Here is a 25,181-nt window from a genome sequence, read left to right on the forward strand (position 1 = left end):
ATCTTTCCAAAGAATTCTTAGGATTAGGATACAAGGAAGGGACAACAATTTCTCTATTAATGTTGTTAGAATTCACAACCTTGGGTAAAAATTGAAAAGAAGTCCGCTAAACTGCCTTATCCTGATGAAAAATCAAAAAAGGAGACTCACAAGAAGGAGCAGATAGCCCAGAAACTCTTCTAGCAGAAGAGATAGCCAAAAGGAACAACACTTTCCAAGAAAGTAGTTTAATGTCCATAGAATGCATATGCTCAAATGGAGGAGCCTGTAAAGCCTTCAGAACCAAATTAAGACTCCAAGGAGGAGAAATTGATTTAATGACAGTCTTAATACGATCTAAAGCCTGTACAAAACAGTGAATATCAGGAAGTATAGCAATCTTTCTGTGAAATAAAACAGAAAGAGCAGAGATTTGTCCCTTCAAGGAACTTGCAGACAAACCCTTATCCCAACCATCCTGAAGAAACTGTAAAATTGTAGGAATTCTAAAATAATGCAAAGAGAACACCATGAAATGTAAGTCTTCCAAACTCTATAATAAATCTTTCTAGAGACAGATTTACGAGCTTGTAACATAGCATTAATCACTGAGTCAGAGAAACCGCTATGACTTAGTACTAAGCGTTCAATTTCCATACCATCAAATGTAATGATTTGAGATCCTGATGGAAAAACGGACCTTGAGACAGTAGGTCCGGCCTTAACGGAAGTGGCTAAGGCGGGCAACTGGACATCCGAACCAGATCCGCATACCAAAACCTGTGAGGCCATGCTGGAGCCACCAGCAACATAAACAATTGTTCCATGATGATTTTGGAGATCACTCTTGGAAGGAGAACTAGAGGCGGTAAAATGTAAGCAGGATGATAACGCCAATGAAGTGTCAGCGCATCCACTGCTTCCGCCTGAACATCCCTGGACCTGGACAGGTATCTGGGAAGTTTCTTGTTTAGATGAGAGGCCATGAGATCTATCTCTGTAAGACCCCACATCTGAACAATCTGAGAAAACACATCTGGATGGAGAGACCACTCCCCTGGATGTAAAGTCTGACGACTGAGATAATCCGCCTCCCAATTGTCTACACCTGGGATATGCACCGCAGAGATTAGACAGGAGCTGGATTCCGCCCAAGCAAGTATCCGAGATACTTCTTTTATAGCTTGGGGACTGTGAGTCCCACCCTGATGATTGACATATGCCACTGTTGTGATATTTTCTGTCTGAAAACAAATTAACGGTTCTCTTTAACAGAGGCCAAAACTGAAGAGCTCTGAGAATTTCACGGAGTTCTAAAATATTTATTGGTAATCTCGCCTCTTGAGATTTCCAAACCCCTTGTGCTGTCAGAGATCCCCAAACAGCTCCCCAACCTGAAAGACTCGCATCTGTTGTGATCACAGTCCAGGTTGGCTGAACAAATGAAGCCCCCTGAACTAAACGATGGTGATCTATCCACCACGTCAGAGAGTGTCGTACATTGGGATTTAAGGATATTAATTGTGATATCTTTGTATAATCCCTGCACCATTGGTTCAGCATAAAAAGCTGTAGAGGTCTCATGTGAAAACGAGCAAAGGGGATCGTGTCCGATGCTGCAGTCATGAGACCTAAAACTTCCATGCACATAGCCACTGAAGGGAATTACTGAAGGTGCCGGCAGACTGCAACCAATTTTAAACGTCTCTTGTCTGTTAGAGACAGAGTCATGGACACTGAATCTATCTGGAAGCCTAAAAAGGTGACCGTTGTCTGAGGAATCGAGAAACGTTTTGGTAAATTGATCCTCCAACCATGTTTCCGAAGAAACAACACTAGTTGATTCTTGTGAGATTCTGCAGAACGTAAAGACTGAGCTAGTACCAAGATATTGTCCAAATAAGGAAACACCGCAATACCCTGTTCTCTGATTACAGAGAGTAGGGCACCTAGAACCTTTGAAAAGATTCTTGGAGCGGTTGCTAGGCCAAATGGAAGAGCAACAAATTGGTAATGCTTGTCTAGAAAAGAGAATCTCAGAAACTGATAATGTTCTGGATGAATCGGAATATGAAGGTATGCATCCTGCAAGTCTATTGTGGACATATAATGTCCTCGCTGAACAAAAGGCAGAATAGTCCTTATATAGTCACCATCTTGAAAGTTGGTACTTTCAAGATGATCTAATTACTGGATATTATAGATTCACGAACGTTAATACAATCACCAATAAAGTGCAACAAAAATACATCAAGTTTGTGAAATACCAAAATGGTAACCATCTTTTATTTAAAGACTGATAATATATGCTCTTTAAAAGTAATCTTTTAATAAGTGGACATTATGAATCACTGATTAGAGATACACTGCTACACTAGGTGATATTCAACAATTATACAAGAATGTTCAATCATATTTTATAATTGAACAATATGAGCCACTGACAAAAGACTGTGCAAAAAAACTTTTACAATTGAACAATATGAGCCACTGACAAAAGACTCTGCGCAAAAAACTTTCGGTATACAAGCGAAGGCTATTTTATTTACACTAAGCCGAGTATATCTATTATCCAGTGAAAGTGAAAATACACGGCAAATTCACCTATTACATATTTGAGCCACTGATAAAAGACACTGTATGACAGTATTTGTCTTATAATTAGGGGTGACTTTATAAATTCCGATTTGGGGATATATATTATTCAGTTGACAATTTAAATAACACACAAACCCCAACTTAATAAAATCTAACCCTCAATGTATTTGGTGATAACTTTGCTTCAAACCACAAATATCTAGTACCTCTACGTGATAGCTAATAAAAGCTCTACTGGTCCAAAACTTTTTGCGGTTTTTAAATTCTATGTTGTTGTTGTTTGTTCTCCAATTTTAAATAAACCAATAAAGGTTATATTTTAACTTCTATCACCTAATCACATCTCCCAACAGGATGTTATAATTACAGTTACTTATTGGGAGAGTGAAGTGCTATATAAATGCATACTTTTGTTCAACTTCTATGTTGATTTTGTCTTCAAGTCTATCCATGCATAAGCACTCCAGCTAAGGAAATTTAATCCAATTATAATAGCATCTCCCTTAACATCAGCGTAGTGCTGTTGCACCTTTTCACTTCCAGATCCTCATCAGAAGAGGATAAATTATTATGTTGTTGGTTATTTGAAATTTCATCAGCTAAATGAGAAGTTTTAAAAGACCTTTTACGTTTATTAGAAGGTGGAAATGCAGACAAAGCCTTCTGGATAGAATCAGAAACAAATTCTTTAAAATTCATAGGTATATCATGTACATTAGAAGTTGAAGGAACTGCAACTGGCAATGTACTATTACTGATGGACACACTATCTGCATGTAAAAGTTTATCATGACAACTATTACAAATGACATTCGGCAAAATAATTTCCACAATCTTACAACAAATGCGCTTAGCTTTGGTAGAACCGATGTCAGGCAGCAATGTTCCAGCAGAAACTTCTGAGGCAGGATCAGATTGAGACATCTTGCAAAATGTAAAAGAAAAAACAACATATAAAGCAAAATTATCAATTTCCTTATATGACAGTTTCAGGAATGGGAAAAAATGCAAATAGCATAGCCCTCTGATAGAAAAAAAGGCAAGAGGCAAACATCAGTGGGGTATTGAAATAATGAAAAAGTTTGGCGCCAAGTATTACGCACAACTTACCTGAAAACTTTTTTGGCGCCAAAAATAACCGGAAATGACGCAACCGTGTGTAAGACTTCGGCGTCAACTATGACGCCGGAAACAATGAAGTTGCGTCATAGACTTATTTTTCGCGCCAAAAAATTCTCGCGCCAAGAATGACGCCATAAAGTTTAGCATTTGGTGCACCCGCAGGCCTAATACTGCCCGCAATTTGCAAGAAGTAGTCAATTGAAAAAAAAAGACTAAACCCCAGGTAAGAATTTTTTTTCTTAAAAAATGTTTATATTCCCCAAATATGAAACTGACTGTCTGCAGAAGGAAATACATGAACGAACCTGACTCATGGCAAATACAAGTACAATACATATATTTAGAACTTTATATAAATGCATAAAGTGCCAAACCATAGCCGAGAGTGTCTTAAGTAATAAAAAACATACTTATCCAAAGACACCCATCCACATATAGCAGATAGCCAAACCAGTACTGAAACAGTTATCAGTAGAGGTAATGGTATATGAGAGTATATCGTCGATCTGAAAAGGGAGGTAGGAGATGAATCTCTACGACCGATAACAGAGAACCTATGAAATAGACCCCCGTTAGGGAAATCATTGTATTCAATAAGTGATACTCCCTTCACGTCCCTCTGACATTCGCTGTACTCTGAGAGGAATCAGGCTTCAACAATGCTGAGAAGCGCATATCAACGTAGAAATCCATAGGAGGCAAAGTTTGTAAAACTAAATTGTGGGTGTGGTGGGGGGTGTATTTATAGGCATTTTGAGGTTTGGGAAACTTTGCCCCTCCTGGTAGGAATGTATATCCCATATGTCACTAGCTCATGGACTCTTGCCAATTACATAAAAGAAAGTGTATTTAAGTATGCACCAGCATTTTAAACACGGCACTTGCTCAGAGAGAATAAGGTTCTTGTACCGTCTGTTAACACTAAAACAGTAGTAACTTTTACTAGAAGCATTTTTGCCAATACATGTTTATTACAAATATGATTCTATTCAAAAGGTGTAATACATCTATGTGCATTTAAATTTTGATCGGAATATCCCTTTAATTCTCTGCAGTAAGCAAAACAAGTAATTGGGGACATAAGGGTAAACTAATTTTACAGTACAGTGGCCCTTTAAACTTATGTAACTCCCAAGGCCAACCTTCAAGCATATAAGGCCTTTGTCAGAAGTAAACACGCTGCATAAACAGTGCACATGCACCAACCAGTGCCGGTCTCTAAAAAAAAAAAAAAAAAAAAAAAAGGGGGGGGGGGAATAAACCTGCGTTAAATCGCTTGCTGCAGAGCTTTCATCAAAGGGATATGAAACCCAACATTTTTCTTTCTCGATTCATAGAGAATACAATTTTAAGCAGCTTTCCAATTTACAATCTAATTTGATTCATTCTCTTCGTACCCTTTGTGGAAAAAACAGAAATGTACTACTGGGAGCTAGTTAACGCATTGGGTGAGCTAATGATATGAGGCATACACGTGCAGCCACCAATCAGCCGCTCCTGAGCCTACCTAGGTATCCTTTTCAACAAGGAATACCAAGCGAACAAATTAAATTAGATAAAAGTAAATTGAAAAAGTTGTTTAAAAATCACATGCTCCCTCTGAATCATGAAAGAAAAAAAAAATGTGGGTTTCATAACCCTTTAATTGTATACTGGGACAGCTCAATCATATGGTTTGCAAAAAAAAATAAAAAAATATAGCCTTTATCTGGATTACTGTATTATTGTTTTAACCCTTTAGACGTGTTTGCAAAGTGCCCTGATCGCTCATCCATTGCTCATTAAACACACGGATACATTTCAGAACTGGCACAATGTTAATAATAGTTTGACAAATGTCTGGAAACCATAAAAGTCACAGGTGGCACAATTAGCTTTGCATGAGTGCCAGTTTTGTACGAGAGGTGAAATAGCGCAGGGACATAAAATCGCTGCACTTTGGAAATCTCATGATGTATAATCTTGCATCTTTTCTTGTCCCAACCACCACAAGAGATTGCTGGGGGGGTTTAGAGATGCAGACATCTACAGAATCACTAAATACATTAAAGTGATATGAAACCCAAATTTTCTCTTTTATGATTCAGATAGCAAAAATTTTAAGCAATTTTCTAATGTACTCATTATCAATCTTGCTACATCATTTACCCACCAAATCAGCAAGCACTACCCAGGTACTGAACCAAAAATGGGCCGGCTCCCAAGCTTACATTCCTGCTTTTCAAATTAAGATACCAAGAGAACGAAGAAAAAATTAATGAGTAAATAAGTTGCTTAAAATTGCTGAATCATGAAAGAAAAAAACAGAATTTATGCTTACCTGATAAATTACTTTCTCCAACGGTGTGTCCGGTCCACGGCGTCATCCTTACTTGTGGGATATTCTCCTCCCCAACAGGAAATGGCAAAGAGCCCAGCAAAGCTGGTCACATGATCCCTCCTAGGCTCCGCCTTCCCCAGTCATTCGACCGACGTAAAGGAGGAATATGCATAGGAGAAATCATATGATACCGTGGTGACTGTAGTTAGAGAAAATAATTCATCAGACCTGATTAAAAAAACCAGGGCGGGCCGTGGACCGGACACACCGTTGGAGAAAGTAATTTATCAGGTAAGCATAAATTCTGTTTTCTCCAACATAGGTGTGTCCGGTCCACGGCGTCATCCTTACTTGTGGGAACCAATACCAAAGCTTTAGGACACATGGGAGGGAGCAAATCAGGTCACCTAGATGGAAGGCACCACGGCTTGCAAAACCTCTCCCCCAAAAATAGCCTCAGAAGAAGCAAAAGTATCAAATTTGTAAAATTTGGTAAAAGTGTGCAGTGAAGACCAAGTCGCTGCCTTACATAACTGCTCAACAGAAGCCTCGTTCTTGAAGGCCCATGTGGAAGCCACGGCCCTAGTGGAGTGAGCTGTGATTCTTTCAGGAGGCTGCCGTCCGGCAGTCTCATAAGCCAATCGGATGATGCTTTTAAGCCAAAAAGAGAGAGAGGTAGAAGTTGCTTTTTGACCTCTCCTTTTACCAGAATAAACAACAAACAAGGAAGAAGTTTGTCTGAAATCCTTTGTAGCCTCTAAATAGAATTTTAGAGCACGAACTACATCCAAATTGTGTAACAAACGTTCCTTCTTTGAAACTGGATTCGGACACAAAGAAGGCACGACTATCTCCTGGTTAATATTTTTGTTAGAAACAACTTTCGGAAGAAAACCAGGTTTAGTACGCAAAACCACCTTATCTGCATGGAACACCAGATAAGGAGGAGAACACTGCAGAGCAGATAACTCTGAAACTCTTCTAGCAGAAGAAATTGCAACCAAAAACAAAACTTTCCAAGATAATAACTTGATATCAACGGAATGTAGGGGTTCAAACGGAACCCCCTGAAGAACTGAAAGAACTAAATTGAGACTCCAAGGAGGAGTCAAAGGTTTGTAAGCAGGCTTGATTCTAACCAGAGCCTGAACAAAAGCTTGAACATCTGGCACAGCCGCCAGCTTTTTGTGAAGTAAAACAGATAAAGCAGAAATCTGTCCCTTCAAAGAACTTGCAGATAATCCTTTCTCCAAACCTTCTTGAAGAAAGGATAGAATCTTAGGAATTTTTATCTTGTTCCATGGGAATCCTTTAGATTCACACCAACAGATATATTTTTTCCATATTTTATGGTAGATTTTTCTAGTTACAGGCTTTCTAGCCTGAACAAGAGTATCAATGACAGAATCTGAGAACCCTCGCTTTGATAAAATCAAGCGTTCAATCTCCAAGCAGTCAGTTGGAGTGAGGCCAGATTCGGATGTTCGAACGGACCTTGAACAAGAAGGTCCTGTCTCAAAGGTAGCTTCCATGGTGGAGCCGATGACATATTCACCAGATCTGCATACCAAGTCCTGCGTGGCCACGCAGGAGCTATCAAGATCACCGATACCCTCTCCTGTTTGATCCTGGCTACCAGCCTGGGAATGAGAGGAAACGGTGGGAACACATAAACTAGGTTGAAGGTCCAAGGTGCTACTAGCGCATCCACTAGAGTCGCCTTGGGATCCCTGGATCTGGACCCGTAGCAAGGAACCTTGAAGTTCTGACGAGACGCCATCAGATCCATGTCTGGAATGCCCCACAATTGAATTATTTGGGCAAAGATTTCCGGATGGAGTTCCCACTCCCCCGGATGAAATGTCTGACGACTCAGAAAATCCGCTTCCCAATTTTCCACTCCTGGGATGTGGATTGCAGACAAGTGGCAGGAGTGAGTCTCCGCCCATTGAATTATTTTGGTCACTTCTTCCATCGCCAGGGAACTCCTTGTTCCCCCCTGATGGTTGATATACGCAACAGTCGTCATGTTGTCTGATTGAAACCGTATGAATTTGGCCTTTGCTAGCTGAGGCCAAGCCTTGAGAGCATTGAATATCGCTCTCAGTTCCAGAATAATTATCGGGAGAAGAGATTCTTCCCGAGACCAAAGACCCTGAGCTTTCAGGGATTCCCAGACCGCGCCCCAGCCCACCAGACTGGCGTCGGTCGTGACAATGACCCACTCTGGTCTGCGGAAGCTCATCCCTTGTGACAGGTTGTCCAGGGACAGCCACCAACGGAGTGAATCTCTGGTCCTCTAATCTACTTGTATCGTCGGAGACAAGTCTGTATAATCCCCATTCCACTGACTGAGCATGCACAGTTGTAATGGTCTTAGATGAATTCGCGCAAAAGGAACTATGTCCATTGCCGCGACCATCAAACCTATTACTTCCATGCACTGCGCTATGGAAGGAAGAAGAACAGAATGAAGTACTTGACAAGAGCTTAGAAGTTTTGATTTTCTGGCCTCTGTCAGAAAAATCCTCATTTCTAAGGAGTCTATTATTGTTCCCAAGAAGGGAACTCTTGTTGACGGGGATAGAGAACTTTTTTCTACATTCACTTTCCACCCGTGAGATCTGAGAAAGGCCAGGACAATGTCCGTATGAGCCTTTGCTTGTGGCAGAGACGACGCTTGAATCAGTATGTCGTCCAAGTAAGGTACTACTGCAATGCCCCTTGGTCTTAGCACCGCTAGAAGGGACCCTAGTACCTTTGTGAAAATTCTTGGAGCAGTGGCTAATCCGAATGGAAGTGCCACAAACTGGTAATGCTTGTCCAGAAAGGCGAACCTTAGGAACCGATGATGTTCCTTGTGGATAGGAATATGTAGATACGCATCCTTTAAATCCACCGTGGTCATGAATTGACCTTCCTGGATGGTAGGAAGAATTGTCCGAATGGTTTCCATTTTGAACGATGGAACCCTGAGAAACTTGTTTAGGATCTTGAGATCTAAGATTGGTCTGAACGTTCCCTCTTTTTTGGGAACTATGAACAGATTGGAGTAGAATCCCATCCCTTGTTCTCCTAATGGAACAGGGTGAATCACTCCCATTTTTAACAGGTCTTCTACACAATGTAAGAATGCCTGTCTTTTTATGTGGTCTGAAGACAATTGAGACCTGTGGAACCTTCCCCTTGGGGGTAGCTCCTTGAATTCCAGAAGATAACCTTGGGAGACTATTTCTAGCGCCCAAGGATCCAGAACATCTCTTGCCCAAGCCTGAGCGAAGAGAGAAAGTCTGCCCCCCACCAGATCCGGTCCCGGATCGGGGGCCAACATCTCATGCTGTCTTGGTAGCAGTGGCAGGTTTCTTGGCCTGCTTACCTTTGTTCCAGCCTTGCATTGGCCTCCAGGCTGGCTTGGTTTGAGAAGTATTACCCTCTTGCTTAGAGGATGTAGAACTTGAGGCTGGTCCGTTTCTGCGAAAGGGACGAAAATTTGGTTTATTTTTAGCCTTAAAAGACCTATCCTGAGGAAGGGCGTGGCCCTTTCCCCCAGTGATATCTGAAATAATCTCTTTCAAGTCAGGGCCAAACAGCGTTTTCCCCTTGAAAGGTATGTTAAGCAATTTGTTCTTGGAGGACGCATCCGCTGACCAAGACTTTAGCCAAAGCGCTCTGCGCGCCACAATAGCAAACCCTGAATTTTTCGCCGCTAATCTAGCTAATTGCAAAGTGGCGTCTAAAGTAAAAGAGTTAGCCAATTTAAGAGCGTGAACTCTGTCCATAATCTCCTCATAAGAAGATTCCTTATCGAGCGACTTTTCTAGTTCATCGAACCAGAAACACGCTGCTGTAGTGACAGGAACAATGCATGAAATTGGTTGTAGAAGGTAACCTTGCTGAACAAACATCTTTTTAAGCAAACCCTCTAATTTTTTATCCATAGGATCTTTGAAAGCACAACTATCTTCTATAGGGATAGTAGTGCGTTTGTTTAGAGTAGAAACCGCCCCCTCGACCTTGGGGACTGTCTGCCATAAGTCCTTTCTGGGGTCGACCATAGGAAACAATTTCTTAAATATAGGGGGAGGGACAAAAGGTATGCCGGGCCTTTCCCATTCTTTGTTTACAATGTCCGCCACCCGCTTGGGTATAGGAAAAGCTTCGGGGGGCACCGGGACCTCTAGGAACTTGTCCATCTTACATAATTTCTCTGGAATGACCAAATTGTCACAATCATCCAGAGTAGACAACACCTCCTTAAGCAGAGCGCGGAGATGTTCCAATTTAAATTTGAATGTAATAACATCAGGTTCAGCTTGTTGAGAAATTTTCCCTGAATCTGAAATTTCTCCCTCAGACAAAACCTCCCTGGCCCCTTCAGACTGGTGTAGGGGCATGTCAGAACCATTATCATCAGCGTCCTCCTGCTCTTCAGTATTTTCTAAAACAGAGCAGCCGCGCTTTCGCTGATAAGTGGGCATTTTGGCTAAAATGTTTTTGATAGAATTATCCATTACAGCCGTTAATTGTTGCATAGTAAGGAGTATTGGCGCACTAGATGTACTAGGGGCCTCCTGTGTGGGCAAGACTGGCGTAGACGAAGGAGGGGATGATACAGTACCATGCTTACTCCCCTCACTTGAGGAATCATCTTGGGCATCATTTTCTCTAAATTTTGTGTCACATACATCACATCTATTTAAATGAGAAGGAACCTTGGCTTCCTCACATACAGAACATAGTCTATCTGATAGTTCAGACATGTTAAACAGGCATAAACTTGATAACAAAGCACAAAAAACGTTTTAAAATAAAACCGTTACTGTCTCTTTAAATTTTAAACTGAACACACTTTATTACTGAATATGCGAAAAAGTATGAAGGAATTGTTCAAAATTCACCAAAATGTCACCACAGTGTCTTAAAGCCTTAAAAGTATTGCACACCAAATTTGAAAGCTTTAACTCTTAAAATAACGGAACCGGAGCCGTTTTTATATTTAACCCCTATACAGTCCCTGGTATCTGCTTTGCTGAGACCCAACCAAGCCCAGAGGGGAATACGATACCAAATGACGCCTTCAGTAAGCTTTTTCTGTGTATCTGAGCTCCTCACACATGCATCTGCATGCCTTGCTTCCCAAAAATAACTGCGCATTAGTGGCGCGAAAATGAGGCTCTGCCTATGATTAGAGAAGGCCCCCAGTGAAAAAGGTGTCCAATACAGTGCCTGCCGTTTTTTTTAACATAATTCCCAAGAATAAAATAACTCCTCAAAGCTATAAACTATTAAAACTGCTTATAAATTAATCGTTTTAGCCCAGAAAAATGTCTACCAGTCTTTAAAGCCCTTGTGAAGCCCTTTATTCTTATTAATAAAAATGGCTTACCGGATCCCATAGGGAAAATGACAGCTTCCAGCATTACCAAGTCTTGTTAGAAATGTGTCATACCTCAAGCAGCCAAAGTCTGCTCACTGTTTCCCCCAACTGAAGTTAATTCCTCTCAACAGTCCTGTGTGGAAACAGCCATCGATTTTAGTAACGGTTGCTAAAATCATTTTCCTCTTACAAACAGAAATCTTCATCTCTTTTCTGTTTCAGAGTAAATAGTACATACCAGCACTATTTTAAAATAACAAACTCTTGATAGAAGAATAAAAACTACATTTAAACACCAAAAAAACTCTGAGCCATCTCCGTGGAGATGTTGCCTGTGCAACGGCAAAGAGAATGACTGGGGAAGGCGGAGCCTAGGAGGGATCATGTGACCAGCTTTGCTGGGCTCTTTGCCATTTCCTGTTGGGGAGGAGAATATCCCACAAGTAAGGATGACGCCGTGGACCGGACACACCTATGTTGGAGAAATTTGGGTTTCATTTCCCTTTAAACATATTGTGTAAATGGGTGAAGAGACATATCACAGTGAAAAAGAATGGAAAGAACAAGAGGACATGCTATAGAGAGTGAATAATAAGTGACTAAATACACAATGTGATGAATGCAATGCATAATCTCCAAATCAGAAACAAAAATGAAACAAAATACTTTGTTAGGCCAAAATTTCACCCCTAGGACTTACAGTATCTCACAAAAGTGAGTACACCCCTCACATTTTTGTAAATATTTTATTATATCTTTTCATGTGACAACACTGAAGAAATGACACTTTGCTACAATGTAAAGTAGTGAGTGTACAGCCTGTATAACAGTGTAAATTTGCTGTCCCCTCAAAATAACTCACAGCCATTAATGTCTAAACCTTTGGCAACAAAAATGAGTACACCCTTAAGTGGAAATGTTCAAATTGGCCCAAAGTGTCAATATTTTGTGTGGCCACCATTATTTTCCAGCACTGCCTTAACCCTCTTGGGCATGGAGTTCACCAGAGCTTCACAGGTTGCCACTGGAGTCCTCTTTCACTCCTCCATGACGACATCTTGGAGCTGGTGGATGTTAAGAGACCTTGCGCTCCCCCACAAATGCTCAATAGGGTTTAGGTCTGGAGACATGCTTGGTCAGTCCATCACCTTTACCCTCAGCTTCTTAAGCAAGGCAGTGGTTGTCTTAGAGGTGTGTTTGGGGACGTTATGTTGGAATACTGCCCTGTGGCCCAGTCTCTGAAGCTCTGCTTCAGTATGTCACAGTACATGTTGGCATTTATGGTTCCCTCAATGAACTGTAGCTCCCCAGTGCCTGCAGCACTCATGCAGGCTCAGACCATGACACTCCCACCACTATGCCTGACTGTAGGCAAGACACACTAGTCTGTACTCCTTACCTGGTTGCCGCCACACATGCTTGACACCATCTGAACCAAATAAGTTTATCTTGGTCTTAGGACATGGTTCCAGTAATCCATGTCCTTAGGTTGCTTGTCTTCTGCAAACTGTTTGTGGGCTTTCTTGTGCATCATCTTTAGAAAAGGCTTTCTTCTGAGACTACAGCCATGCAGACTAATTTGATGCAGTGTGCGGCGTACGGTCTGAGCACGGACAGGCTGACCCCCCACCCCTTCAACCTCTGCAGCAATGCTGGCAGCACTCATACGTCTATTTCCCAAAAACAACCTCTGGATATGATGCTGAGGATGTGCACTCAACTTCTTTGGTCGACCATGGCGAGGCCTGTTCTTAATGAAACCTGTCCTGTGAAGCCGCTGTATGGTCTTGCCCACCGTGCTGCAGTTCAGTTTCAGGGTCTTGGCAATCTTCTTATAGCCTATGCCATCTTTATGTAGAGCAACAATTTTTTTTCAGATCCTCAGAGAGTTCTTTGCCATGAGGTGCCATGTTGAACTTCCAGTGACCAGTAAGAGTGTTAGAGCGATAACACTAAATTTAACACACCTGCTCCCCATTCACACTAGAGACCTTGTAACACCAACGAGTCACATGACACCAGGGAGGGAAAATGGCTAATTGGGCCCAATTATAACATTTCCACTTAGGGGTGTACTGACTTTTGTCGCCAACGGTTTAGATATTAATGTCTGTTTGTTTTGAGTTATTTTGAGGGGACAGCAAATTTACACTGTTATACAGGCTGTACACTCACTACTTTACATTGTAGCAAAGTGTCATTTCTTCAGTGTTACATGAAAAGATATAATAAAATATTTACAAAAATGTGAGGGGTGTATTCACTTTTGTGAGATACTGTAGAAGAGAATAAATAGTGCTTTTGCCAATTAAATTCAGTTCACTGACCCTCTGCTAACAGAGATTTTAAGACTTTCAAATTATCCTGTAAGGCAGAAAACAAATCCTGCTACAAGGTAACGTTCACTACAGTCGTATTAACCGAATGCAAACACTCACCTTTTGCTCAGGGAAATTTGTGATGGTCACTTTCAGAGGTTCCAGTACAGCCATGACTCTGGGCGCAGTGTCGTTTAGCACCTCTCTCACACAGGATTCTAACAAGTGTGGCTCCATTGTAGTCTGGGCAACAGTTACCCCGACCTACATGAGGGTATAACACACATTATTTCACTACACCCTGCTCCTCCCCTTCCTTCAGGGCCAGCTCTATACTTGACCAAGTGGAACCACAAAAACCCAGCACAAGAGGCAGGGGTGGCATGTTCCAGCTAATATTGTTTTTCAGAGAATTGTAGCTCATATGGGAACATTAGCAGATTTAATAATAGTGGCCAGAGTGTTGAGTGTTATTTCACTCTTGGACCATTACAATACAGTGTCATGAGCCAGCCCTGCCTTTCTATTTTTTTTTGTACAGGAGGTAGAAAGAAACACCTACCCTTGCACAAAAATTATTAATGGCTTCAGGTGGGAATCCTCTTCGTCTAAGAGCAGTCAGTGTGAAGAGACGAGGATCATCCCAATCTCTAATCAAGGGGGGGGGGGGGGGGGGGGGGGGAGAGACAAAAAACACCTTGTACTAAAATAGATACAATTTATCATTCTATACTATTTCTACACATAAAACATATTTGGAGTATACTTTTGTGCAGACAGCGTTGTGTACCTGACTGCTCCTGTCTCCACTAGTCTGATTATTTTCCTCTTTGATACGACTGTATAGTGCAGGTTCAGCCGTCCATACTCCCACTGCACAGGGCAGTAAACGTCCAGAGCGTTACACAGCCAGAAATAGGATGACCGTCTGCAGAAATACAAGCACAGATTAACACTGTAATAGGTATCCAACAACTCTACTTTATTTGGCCAACTAGTTCCAGATATACATTAATAGCCACAAAGTATAAGGTTTTCAGACTGTTTATTTTCAAACACCTTGTTATTACAGACTTCTGAGGCTTAGAAACATAAAATGTATAAGTACAATCTACCCTAGAAAGTATAGCATCAGTAGCTACATGCGTTGGTCAACGTAAGGGCTGGGGAGACGCTTCTTTCATTGCTAACTGTGCAACACATGCAGGTCTGATTTATTAATCCATGTTGGCGCCCAGATACAATTCATGGTTCACAGATTTGGGTTCTAGTAATTCGTTTTTACAGGTTTTCTAACAAACACATTACCGTTTTCAAAGAAAATTTAAAATGTTTAAAACTTTTTATTCCTAAAAAACAGAATATAAACTGTATGGACAAAAGTATTACCATGACATCTATATATAAGCTTGTTGGACATCCTTTTGCAGCTAAAACAGCAGCTACTCTTCAGGGAAGGATTTCTAGAAGATTCACGAGTGTGTCTGTGGGAATTTGTGCCTATTAAAGCACTGATGTTAGCCAAGCAAGCCTGAGCAATTCAAGTGGGGTTAAGCTCAGGGCTTTGTGCGGCCCACTTGACTTCCTCCATACCAAAACACATAGAACCATGTCTTCATGGCCCTCGCTTTGTGTACAGGGGCACAGTCCTGCTGTAACAGGAAAGGGCCTTCGCCAAACTTACTACAAAGATGGAAGCTCCCAATTCTCTAAAATGTCTATGTATCCTGTAGCATTAAAAATGACTCTTTATTGGACCTAAAGGATACTTGCCCAGACCATTACCCCTCTTCCACCACACTTTACAGTAGGCACCATGCATTCTGATAGGTAGCGTTCTTCTGGCATCTGCAACACCAAGATTCTTCCATCAGACTACCAGTTAGTAAAGTGTGATTCATTACTACAGAGAACATGTTTCTACTGCTCCAGGAGTCCACAGGCAGCGTGCTTTATATTACTCCAGACAACACTTGGTATTGCGCATGTTTATGTGAGCCGTGTAAAGCTGCTCGGCCATGGAAACCTATTATATGAAACTCCCGATGCACAGTTCTTGTGCTGATGATGTTTCTAGAGGCAGTTTGGAACTCTGTAGTAAATGATGCAATAGATAGGCGATTTTTATGCGTTACGCATTTCAGTGCTTAGACGACAAACTCACAGAGTCGCTACCACTTTGCCGCTGGGCTGTTATTGTGAACCCCAAGGCAGAACACTGTGCGATCTGCGTTCTTATCGCAGAAACTGAAGGATCTCTGCAGAAAGAACGGCAGTGTCAGTTAAAAAAAAAAAATTGCCTGCACTTTTAATTTCTGCCTGCGGGTGTCACTGTTCCGTTCTATCTCAATGGAAATATTTGCTATGTTCCTCTCTTTTCAATTTCCTCTTACTTCCTGATCTTCAGTGCGGTACAGGGAACAGCACATTGCAGAAAAGGTAAGTCAGGGCTTAACAAATGTATTCTAGGAGCCTACCAAAATACTTGGACAGATTTTTTTTTGTTCTTTAATAAGTGTGTGTGTATGTTGTGTGTGTGCTGTGTGTGTGTATATATATATATGGTATGTGGTGTGAGTGTGTTTGTATGTGGTGTGTATGTGGTGTGAGTGTGTGTGTGTGTGGGTGTAGTGCGTGTGTGTGGGTGTAGTGTGTATGTGGTGTGTGTATGTGGTGTGTGTATGTGGTGTGTGTATGTGGTGTGTGTATGTGGTGTGTGTATGTGGTGTGTGTATGTGGTGTGTGTATGTGGTGTGTGTATGTGGTGTGTGTATGTGGTGTGTGTATGTGGTGTGTGTATGTGGTGTGTGTATGTGGTGTGTGTGTGGTGTGTGTATGTGGTGTGTGTGTGAATGTGGTGTGTGTGAATGTGGTGTGTGTGAATGTGGTGTGTGTGAATGTGGTGTGTGTGAATGTGGTGTGTGTGTGTGAATGTGGTGTGTGTGTGTGAATGTGGTGTGTGTGTGTGAATGTGGTGTGTTTGTGTGAATGTGGTGTGTTTGTGTGAATGTGGTGTGTTTGTGTGAATGTGTGAATGTGGTGAATGTGGCGTGTGTGTGTGAATGTGGCGTGTGTGTGTGAATGTGTGAATGTGGTGAATGTGGTATGTGTTTGTGTGAATGTGGTTGTGTGAATGTGGTGTATGTGGTTGTGTGAATGTGGTGTATGTGGTGTGTGTGGTGTGTGTGTGTGTGTGTGTGTATGTGGTGTGTGTGTGTGTATGTGGTGTGTGTGTGTATGTGGTGTGTGTGTGTGTATGTGGTGTGTGTGTGTGTATGTGGTGTGTGTGTGCGTGTGTGGGTGTAGTGCGTGTGTGGGTGTAGTGCGTGTGTGGGTGTAGTGCGTGTGTGGGTGTAGTGCGTGTGTGGGTGTAGTGCGTGTGTGGGTGTAGTGCGTGTGTGGGTGTAGTGCGTGTGTGGGTGTAGTGCGTGTGTGGGTGTAGTGCGTGTGTGGGTGTAGTGCGTGTGGGTGTAGTGTATGTGTGTATGTGGTGTGTGTGGTGTATGTGTGTATGTGGTGTGTGTGTATGTGTGGTGTGTGTGTATGTGTGGTGTGTGTATGTGTTAAGATTACTGCAGCTTTAAGCTCAGCTCACCACACCCCCTGGGTGTGTCTGGGTCTCTGTGACATCATGAGAAGCCATGTTAGTTTTACTGATGGAACCTGCTAGAGAATAAGCCATGTGGCTGTAGCTGAATAAAAGTTATCTAAAGTTCCTGCTGCAGAGTCTTCATGATATGTGCAAGACACAAGGTAACAGCACACAACTGAATGTTCTAATCCTGACTACACACAGAACATAACAGCTGGCGACGAGGATCTGTGGTCTGACCCTATAATGGCACTTATTGGCACCTTACCTGTGTTTGCAGCAGACACAGACAGATGGGACACATGGGTTGAACAGTTTGAGCTATATTGTACAGCAAATAACATAGGAGCTGATAAGAAAGTGGCTGTGTTTCTGACAACTATAGGCTCAGCAGCTTACACTACATTAAGGGAGATTCTCTTACCAGATAAACCTAATGCTAAACCTCTGTCTGACCTGATCTGCCTGTTATCTGACCACTACCTACCTAAGCTTCTAGAGATATCAGAACGCTTTAAGTTTTACACACGCAAGCAATTGCAGCATGAGGACATTAAAACTTATGTGATCAGTTTAAAGAAACTAGCAAGTAGCTGCAGATTTGGTGATTATTTAAACACTGCTTTACGTGATATGTTTGTTATTGGACTCATGGACTGTACAGTACAAAAGAGACTATTAGCAGAGGATGATTTAACACTAAAGCGTGCTATAGAGATAGCTACAGTCATGGAACTTGCTACTAAAGATGCACAAATGCTCCAGGCCCCAGCACAGGCAGTTTGTGATAAGGAAAAAGATGTTTTTCATACAAGTGTGCACTTAAATAAACAGTATCCAGCTAGACAAGGGTCACAGACAGCTTGTTACAGATGTGGTGACACAAATCACACAGCAAATGCCTGCAGGTTTAGGAACAGCACCTGCTATGGGTGTGGGAAGATTGGTCATACAAAGAGAGTGTGCAGAAGTTCCTTAGACAGAGATAAAAGTAAGAAAGGCAGCAAGTCACGTGCAGCTTTTCATGTGCAAGTAGATACACCACACACAGATTCAGAGGAAGACAAACCGTTATACACATTACAGATCTACAGCCTTGAGAATAAAATTCCAGAACTACAAGCAAAGGTGAATATAGATGGTAAACCTCTCATTATGGAAGTTGATACAGGAGCAGCAGTCTCTGTTATCACAGCTGCTGATTGGAACCGCCTGGGACTAAGGCAACCAATTGTTCCAACAGCTGTCACCATGCAAACATATTCAAATGAAATAATAAAGCCTATTGGGTGTGTATCACCTACAGTGACATTTAATGGTATAACTAAAAAGTTACGCCTCTACATTTTACCTAAAGGAGGACCACCTTTGTTTGGTAGATCCTGGATCCAAGCATTGGGCATGCCAAAGTTACCACAACAGTTACCACTTAACAAACTGCTGGACCAAAGTGGGAATTCAAATTCTTCTTGGATTAATTCACTAAAGCACAAATATAAGACTGTATTTGATGGGAACCTAGGTTTAGTGAAAGACAAGCAGATTCAGCTTCACCTAAAAGAAAATGCTATTCCAAAATTTTGTAAACCAAGAGTTGTACCATTTGCACTTAAACCTAAAATTGAAGCAGAACTAGAAAGACTACGAAATCAGGGGATTATTGTTCCAGTGTCTAGCAGTGAATGGGCTTCCCCAATAGTTCCTGTCAGAAAAAAGAATGGGGACATTCGCATCTGTGGAGATTTCAGAGTGGGCCTTAACCCTCAATTACTTGTGGACCAGTATCCTTTACCACGGATTGAAGAATTGTTTAGTTCTCTGGCAGGGGGTGAAAAATTTACAAAAATTGACTTGCATCAAGCATACTTACAATTAGAGGTGCATCCAGACTCCAGACACCTGTTAACTATCAACACTCACAAAGGACTTTTTCAGTATACGCGGATGGTGTTTGGCATTGCCCCAGCACCTGCAGTGTGGCAACGGATAATGGATGAGATCTTGGCAGGTATTCCACATACCCACTGTATGTTAGATGACATGCTTATCACTGGTGAAAATGATGCTGCTCATAAAGCCAATGTTGAAGCTGTTTTACAACGCCTACAGGAATTCGGACTGAAAGTTAACATGGAAAAGTGTGAGTTCTTCTGCAAGAGTTTAGAATATTGTGCACATGTAGTGGACAAGACTGGTCTACACACAACTGCTGAAAAAGTGAAAGCGCTGGTTCATGCTCCCACCCCTGTTAATGTATCTCAGCTACGTTCTTATTTGGGGTTGCTCAATTACTATCACAGATTTTTACCAAATTTGGCTCATTTACTATATCCACTACACCGTCTTTTAGATAGTAAAAACCAGTGGGCCTGGACTGACTTATGTACACGAGCATTTGAACGCTCTAAGCAGCTTCTTCTGGAATCAAGACTCCTTGTCCACTATGACCTTAAGAAGCCTTTGGTACTAGCCTGTGATGCTTCACCATATGGTTTAGGCGCAGTACTTTCACACATTATGCCCGATGGGTCTGAACGTCCTGTGTCTTTTGCGTCCAGATCTTTAACTCCGTCGGAGAGAAATTATGCCCAGATTGATCGGGAAGCTTTAGCAATAATTTGGGCTGTGAAGAAATTCCACATTTATATATATGGCAGACCTTTTACTCTGATCACGGATCATAAACCACTTTTGTCCATTCTGTACCCTCAGAAGTGTATCTCCAACACAACAGCTGCACGACTTCAGCGCTATGCACTTCAGCTGGCGGCTTACAACTACTCCATTAAATATCGATGCCACAGTGATCATACGAATGTGGATATGTTTTCTAGATTACCAATGGTACATCACATGACAACATCTTCTAAAATCATAGAAACCCCTCCACAGCCTGTAAATCTAAATTCCAAAGTGATTGCTACTTATACATGCTCTGATTCTACCTTACAGGAAATCAAGTCTTTTGTTCAACATGGGTGGCCTAAAGTGGTTCGCTCTGACCTTCAGCCATATTTTACAAGGAAGAAGGAAATTGTGCATGACTCAGGCTGTCTGTTATGGGGGTCACGAGTGATAATTCCGACCTTACTACAAACATTAGCATTAAAGTTACTACACAGCTCACACCAGGGTGTAGTAAAAATGAAGCAAAGAGCACGAGAATATTTGTGGTGGCCTAAATTGGATACAGATATTGCTTCTTATGTAGCTGCTTGCAATGCATGTGCACAGACACAGCGGAATCCCAGCAGGGACACCTCAAAAACTTGGCCATGGCCAAATGAACCTTGGACAAGAATCCATGTTGATTTTGCAGGGCCAGTGGAAGGACGAATGTATTTGGTGGCTGTGGATGCTCATTCCAAGTGGCCAGAAGTAGTTCAAATGTCAAGTACTACAACACAACAAACCATTGTCGTTCTTTCCAGTATGTTTGCAAGATTTGGACTGCCACAAACTTTAGTCTCAGACAATGGTCCACAGTTCATATCACATGAATTTGAAACCTTTCTAGATACAAATAACATCAAACACTGTAAGACAGCTCCATATTTTCCAGCCTCTAATGGACAGGCTGAAAGATTTGTACAAACTTTAAAACGCCACTTAGCTGTCTCTCAGAAATCAAAATTTAATCCAAACTCCCTTTCTAATTTTTTGTTTAACTATAGAAACACACCCCATGCCACTACTGGGCTATCACCTGCAATGTTAATGTTTGGAAGACGCCTGAGAACTCCACTGGATAAAGTTAGACCAGAACATCCCACACAAGAGTTGAACACTTCTAGCGTTTCAGAATTTGTTCTTCATGACAGAGTATGGGTTAGAAACTACCGTGGCCCAAATAAATGGATTCCAGCTGTCATAATACAAGGCATGGGCAACAGAATGTTTAAAGTTCAACTACAAGCTGGTGGTACAGTTTCCCGCCATGTAGAACAAATGAGACATAGATCTCAACCAGCTACACAAATATCAAATTATTCAGATGGTGAGGATATCTGGCATGGAGTGTGGTGCCCACCTGAGTCTTCTGAGGATGAAAATGCAATGAACACAACTGAAACAGATCAACCTCAGAATGATTCTGTCCAACAACAAAATATCACAGGTGATCAACAACCATTGGGTACTCCTCCACAGACAATTTCTCCTGAACCAAATACTCTACGGCCCTCTAGAAACAGAAGGCCACCTTCTAGATGGCAATGTGAGGATTCAGTGAGAGATTATTCAGCAAGGAATGACCTAATCCGAAGGCGGACTTATCGCAGAAAACATAACTGTGACTAAATTCTAGCCTGCGACCTAGGTCTTGTGCACATAGACTATAGAGATAAACTGTTCTAAGTTCAAGTGTATGGTTTAGTTACTTGTTGTATGTTACAATATTATCCACTGTCTGTTTTTTGTTTTGTTTTTTGTTTTAATTTATTTTTTATATATTTTTTTTTTTGGAGAAAAAAGGGGATGTTAAGATTACTGCAGCTTTAAGCTCAGCTCACCACACCCCCTGGGTGTGTCTGGGTCTCTGTGACATCATGAGAAGCCATGTTAGTTTTACTGATGGAACCTGCTAGAGAATAAGCCATGTGGCTGTAGCTGAATAAAAGTTATCTAAAGTTCCTGCTGCAGAGTCTTCATGATATGTGCAAGACACAAGGTAACAGCACACAACTGAATGTTCTAATCCTGACTACACACAGAACATAACAGTATGTGTATGTGTGGTGTGTATGTGTGGTGTGTGTGTATGTGGTGTGTGGTGTGTGTGTGTGTGGTGTGTGTGTGTGGTGTGTGTGTGTGGTGTGTGTGTGTGGTGTGTGTGTGTGGTGTGTGTGTGTGGTGTGTGTGTGTGGTGTGTGTGTGTGTGAATGTGGTGTGTGTGTGTGTGTGTGAATGTGGTGTGTGTGTGTGTGTGAATGTGGCATGTGTGTTTGTGTGAATGTGTGAATGTGGTGAATGTGGTGTGTGTGTTTGTGTGAATGTGTGAATGTGGTGAATGTGGTATGTGTTTGTGTGAATGTGGTGTATGTGTTTGTGTGAATGTGGTGTATGTGTTTGTGTGAATGTGGTGTGTGTGTGTGTGTGTGTATGTGGTGTGTGTGTGTGTATGTGGTGTGTGTGTGTGTATGTGGTGTGTGTGTGTGTGTGTGTATGTATGTGGTGTGTGTGTGTATGTGGTGTGTGTGTATGTGGTGTGTGTGTGTGTGTGGTGTGTGTATGTGGTGTGTGTGTGTATGTGGTGTGTGTGTATGTGGTGTGTGTGTGTGTGTGGTGTGTGTGTGTATGTGGTGTGTGTGTGTATGTGGTGTGTGTGTGAATGTGGTGTGTGTGTGTGTGTGTGAATGTGGTGTGTGTGTATGTGGTGTGTGTGTGTGTATGTGGTGTGTGTGTATGTGGCGTGTGTGTGTGTGAATGTGGCGTGTGTGTGTGTGAATGTGGTGAATGTGGTGTGTGTGAATGTGGTGTGTGTGAATGTGGTGTGTGTGTGTGTGTGTGTGTATGTGGTGTGTGTGTGTGTGTATGTGGTGTGTGTGTGTGTGTATGTGGTGTGTGTGTGTGTATGTGGTGTGTGTGTGTGGTTGTGTATGTGGTGTGTGTGTGTGGTTGTGTATGTGGTGTGTGTGTGTGTATGTGGTGTGTGTGTGTGTATGTGGTGTGTGTGTGTGTATGTGGTGTGTGTGTGTGTATGTGGTGTGTGTGTGTATGTGGTGTGTGTGTGTGTGTGTATGTGGTGTGTGTGTGTGTGTGTGTATGTGGTGTGTGTGTGTGTGTGTATGTGGTGTGTGTGTGTGTATGTGGTGTGTGTGTGTGTATGTGGTGTGTGTGTGTGTGTGTGTGTGGTTGTGTATGTGGTGTGTGTGTGTGTATGTGGTGTGTGTGTGTGTATGTGGTGTGTGTGTGTGTATGTGGTGTGTGTGTGTATGTGGTGTGTGTGTGTGTGTGTATGTGGTGTGTGTGTGTGTGTATGTGGTGTGTGTGTGTGTGTATGTGGTGTGTGTGTGTGTATGTGGTGTGTGTGTGTGTATGTGGTGTGTGTGTGTGTGTGTGTGTGTATGTGGTGTGTGTGTGTGTATGTGGTGTGTGTGTGTGTATGTGGTGTGCGTGTGTGTGTGGTGTGCGTGTGTGTATGTGGTGTGCGTGTGTGTATGTGGTGTGCGTGTGTGTATGTGGTGTGCGTGTATGTGGTGTGTGTGTATGTGGTGTGTGTGTATGTGGTGTGTGTGTGTGGTGTGTGTGTGTGTGTGGTGTGTGTGTGTAGTGTGTGTGTGTGTGAGTGAATGTGTGTGAATGTGGTGTGTGTGTGGTGTGTGTATGTATGTGGTGTGTGTGTATGTGGTGTGTGTGTGTGTGTGTGTGTATGTGGTGTGTGTGTGTGGTGTGTGTGTATGTGGTGTGTGTGTATGTGGTGTGTGTGTGTTTATGTGGGGTGTGTTTATGTGGGGTGTGTTTATGTTGGGTGTGTTTATGTGGGGTGTGTTTATGTGGGGTGTGTTTATGTGGGGTGTGTTTATGTGGGGTGTGTTTATGTGGGGTGTGTTTGTATGTAGTGTGTGTGTGTGAATGTGGGGTGTGTGTGTATGTAGTGTGTGTGTGTGTGTATGTAGTGTGTGTGTGTGTGTATGTGGGGTGTGTGTGTATGTAGTGTGTGTGAGTATGTAGTGTGTGTGAATGTGGTGTGTGTGTGTGAATGTGGTGTGTGTGTGTATGTGGTGTGTGTGTATTTGTGGTGTGTGTGTATTATGTGGTGTGTGTGTGTATGTGGGGTGTGTGTGTATGTAGTGTGTGTATGTGGTGTGTGTGTGTATTATGTGGTGTGTGTGTATTATGTGGTGTGTGTGTGTATGTGGTGTGTGTGTGTATTATGTGGTGTGTGTGTGTATGTGGGGTGTGTGTGTATGTAGTGTGTGTATGTGGTGTGTGTGTGTGTGTGTATGTAGTGTGTGTATGTGGTGTGTGTGTGTGTATGTGGTGTGTGTGTGTATGTAGTGTGTGTGTGTATGTAGTGTGTGTGTGTGTATGTGGGGTGTGTGTGTGTGTAGTGTGTGTGTGTGTGTAGTGTGTGTGTGTATGTGGGGTGTGTGTATGTGGTGTGTGTGTGTGTGTGGTGTGTGTGTAGTGTGTGTGTGTGAGTGAATGTGTGTGAATGTGGTGTGTGTGTGTATGTATGTGGTGTGTGTGTGTATGTGGTGTGTGTGTATGTGGTGTGTGTGTGTGTATGTGGTGTGTGTATGTGGTGTGTGTGTGTGGTGTGTGTGTGTATGTGGTGTGTGTGTGTGTGTGTGTGTGTATGTGGTGTGTGTGTATGTGGTGTGTGAATGTGGTGTGTGTGTATGTGGTGTGTGTGTGTGTATGTGGGGTGTGTGTGTATGTAGTGTGTGTGTGTGTATGTAGTGTGTGTGTGTGTGTATGTGGGGTGTGTGTGTATGTGGAGTGTGTGTGAATGTGGTGTGTGTGTGAATGTGGTGTGTGTGTGTATGTGGGTGTGTGTGTATTTGTGGTGTGTGTGTATTATGTGGTGTGTGTGTGTATGTGGGGTGTGTGTGTATGTAGTGTGTGTATGTGGTGTGTGTGTGTATGTGGGGTGTGTGTGTATGTAGTGTGTGTATGTGGTGTGTGTGTGTGTGTGTATGTAGTGTGTGTATGTGGTGTGTGTGTGTGTGTGTGTGTATGTGGTGTGTGTGTGTATGTAGTGTGTGTGTGTGTATGTGGGGTGTGTGTGTGTGTAGTGTGTGTGTGTGTGTAGTGTGTGTGTGTATGTGGGGTGTGTGTATGTGGTGTGTGTGTGTGTGGTGTGTGTGTAGTGTGTGTGTGTGTGTGAGTGAATGTGTGTGAATGTGGTGTGTGTGTGTATGTATGTGGTGG

General features: G+C 42.3%; 1 protein-coding gene and 1 non-coding gene across 2 annotated transcripts in view; both read right to left on the reverse strand.

The window, feature by feature from the left end:
* Window positions 1-25,181, reverse strand: part of QARS1 (glutaminyl-tRNA synthetase 1) — a 173,895-nt gene that overhangs the window by 15,483 nt on the left and 133,231 nt on the right. The window contains exons 16-18 of the mRNA XM_053720807.1: window positions 14,505-14,642; window positions 14,277-14,364; window positions 13,835-13,978 (exon numbers count right to left, since the gene is read on the reverse strand). Of these exons, the coding sequence (XP_053576782.1) occupies window positions 13,835-13,978; window positions 14,277-14,364; window positions 14,505-14,642 (370 nt within the window). The remainder of the gene's footprint in view (window positions 1-13,834; window positions 13,979-14,276; window positions 14,365-14,504; window positions 14,643-25,181) is intronic.
* On the reverse strand, window positions 5,591-5,720 carry LOC128637120 (small nucleolar RNA SNORA14). The gene has a single exon (XR_008398984.1). It is a non-coding gene; the product is annotated as a small nucleolar RNA SNORA14 (small nucleolar RNA).

The sequence above is a fragment of the Bombina bombina genome, chromosome 7 (genome assembly GCF_027579735.1).
Source record: "Bombina bombina isolate aBomBom1 chromosome 7, aBomBom1.pri, whole genome shotgun sequence".
Classification (NCBI taxonomy): domain Eukaryota; kingdom Metazoa; phylum Chordata; class Amphibia; order Anura; family Bombinatoridae; genus Bombina; species Bombina bombina.